Below are 2,080 nucleotides of genomic sequence, written 5' to 3' on the forward strand. Positions count from 1 at the left end.
GGCTCCTTCCCCCTCCCTTTCCCCACCTGCTTTAGGAGGGATCCAGCTCTGCCGGCCGGCTCTGCCACGCGGGTCCCGGACTTTCCCTGCACAGGACTTCCGCTGGAGTGTGGCATCTCGTTGGCGAGAGGGGCGAAGCGAAAGGGGGGACGGGGAGAGGGGGGTGGGTGGGGTTCAGGCGAGCCCCTCCCGGGCTGGGGGCTCGGCTCGCCTGGAGGAGGGGGTGTCGCCGTCCACGTGCAGGTGTGCAGGTCCAGGGGCGCCCTCCCTTCCCCCGCCAGGCTGCGCCGGGCCGGCCGGCAAGGTCAGGAGATATAAGGGACCCGGCAGCGGCCCGGGGATCCTGTGTGTCTGTGACTGCCGACCAGGACACAACATGGCTCCGGTAAGTGTCAGTGGCCAGTGGCGAAGTGACGTTGTGACGTGTTGGTTCCCTACGCGATCTGGATACGCTACCCCCCGTGTGAGACGTGTGCCGACATGTGATTCAAGAAGTATAACTCGCTGTGCTGCACCTCCATCAGTTCTTACGTCAAGATTGTGAGATCAAGTGACACTGTTTCGATTGGAGGCTGCTTTTCTTTGTGCAAAAGTGAATTAGAAAGCCGATACAACGACATGAGAGCAACAACCGCACAACCGTTCACCTCTGGTGGCCGTGTGTCAAACTAAATTTACCTCTTTTTCACATTCTGAGACAATCAAATAGATGCTCGGTTGTTATTCTCGTGCACAGTTGTAAACAAAGTTCAGTCCGTCATGAGTGCAAAACACATAACGGTAAACTTTTGAATTAACTAGTAAATTATAATGTAGATCACGGATCAAAGTATGAGTAAGATCATGTAAAGTGTGAAATTTATTTGTTCTGCATCCATATTTGGAAGTGAGTTTTGTTTTATACTTTCACTTGATTTTCGGTTTGAAGCGCGAAGGCGTGCACACAGCAAGAACAGGTAGAAAACAGAGTTGTTACTTTCGATGAAACCGTCTCCGTTTTGCATCATTTTAAAGATATTTGCTGTCTGCGACCAACAATTTTCTCGTGATTATATCGTTTGAAATTTGCCCGGAATGTCATAAAAATAAATGCGCCAGCGTCCAGTTCCTGCCCCCGGTTGCCTAACTGCACGGCGATTGCAGTGTGCATTATTGCTCATGACGCTGTAAGGCAGCTCTAGCCCGTCAGAACCGTTGCGGTCGTCCCATAGATCCACAAACATAATGGTAAATTGCGTGCATCGTATTCCTTTCTTCTGTCTTCGAATTTTGGTATACAAATCCCCAAAGTTGTTTTTTTAACTGTGTGCATAGGGCAGAGTGGTACGTGGTACCATCATGCGTGGCCAATAAGGGACCCAAAGAGTACGTCCGTCACTCACCGTTACGAACCTGCCAAGTTTAGTCTATGCAAGCCCTCATAGCGCCTGGTAGGTAGGCAAGATCTCGCCTGCCGTGCATGGGTGTACTGCGGGGTGGCCCACCGGGAGTCTCACAGGCGCTAAGCTCCTGTCATTTGTCAAATAAATCAGAGAAAAAAAACGAACGTACTTAGTGGATTATTTCTTATACGATTGCTGTACCCCGGGTGTTTTATTTCGCGTGTCGCACTTTAGTACCACAATGTCTCCAGCGACTTGGGACTAGCACACCCTCAGTGATGATATTCTAGCTCGCTGGCGGTTCGAACACCGATCCGGGGGTGTTTCTCTTTTATCGCTCCGCGGCGCCGACGAGTCTCTCGTCTCCCTTCACCGGTTCACTCTCGCTTTCAGCGCACCGGGACCGTTCGCGAGCACGTGTGTGTGCGTGCGTGTGTGATGCATGGGCGAGTCTAATCCTCCCAAACGCTTTTCTGCAGACATGGCGGTGCGCAGCGCTGGCGCTGCTCGTGGCGACTCACTGCGTCTTCGCTGAGCCTCCGATTTCATCCAGTGAGTACGAAACCCAGAATAATTCTCTTGATATCGCACTTGTTTTAAGCAAATATTAAGGCCAGAAATGTACTGTATCTTCGATTTATTTTCGAAGGCAAATTTAACATAATGAAGATGAAGTATGTGTTTTGTACATTTCTTAC

The 2,080-nt window shown here is 50.8% G+C and overlaps 1 protein-coding gene across 1 annotated transcript in view; it reads left to right on the top strand.

The window, feature by feature from the left end:
- The first annotated feature begins 254 nt into the window (after positions 1–254).
- Positions 255–2,080, top strand: part of LOC113203932 (loricrin-like) — a 22,440-nt gene continuing 20,614 nt past the window's right edge. The window contains exons 1-2 of the mRNA XM_026418886.2: positions 255–385; positions 1,862–1,934. Of these exons, the coding sequence (XP_026274671.1) occupies positions 377–385; positions 1,862–1,934 (82 nt within the window). The 5' untranslated portion in view covers positions 255–376. The remainder of the gene's footprint in view (positions 386–1,861; positions 1,935–2,080) is intronic.

This window comes from Frankliniella occidentalis, unplaced genomic scaffold (genome assembly GCF_000697945.3).
Source record: "Frankliniella occidentalis isolate FOCC.00 unplaced genomic scaffold, Focc_3.1 Scaffold69, whole genome shotgun sequence".
NCBI lineage: Eukaryota > Metazoa > Arthropoda > Insecta > Thysanoptera > Thripidae > Frankliniella > Frankliniella occidentalis.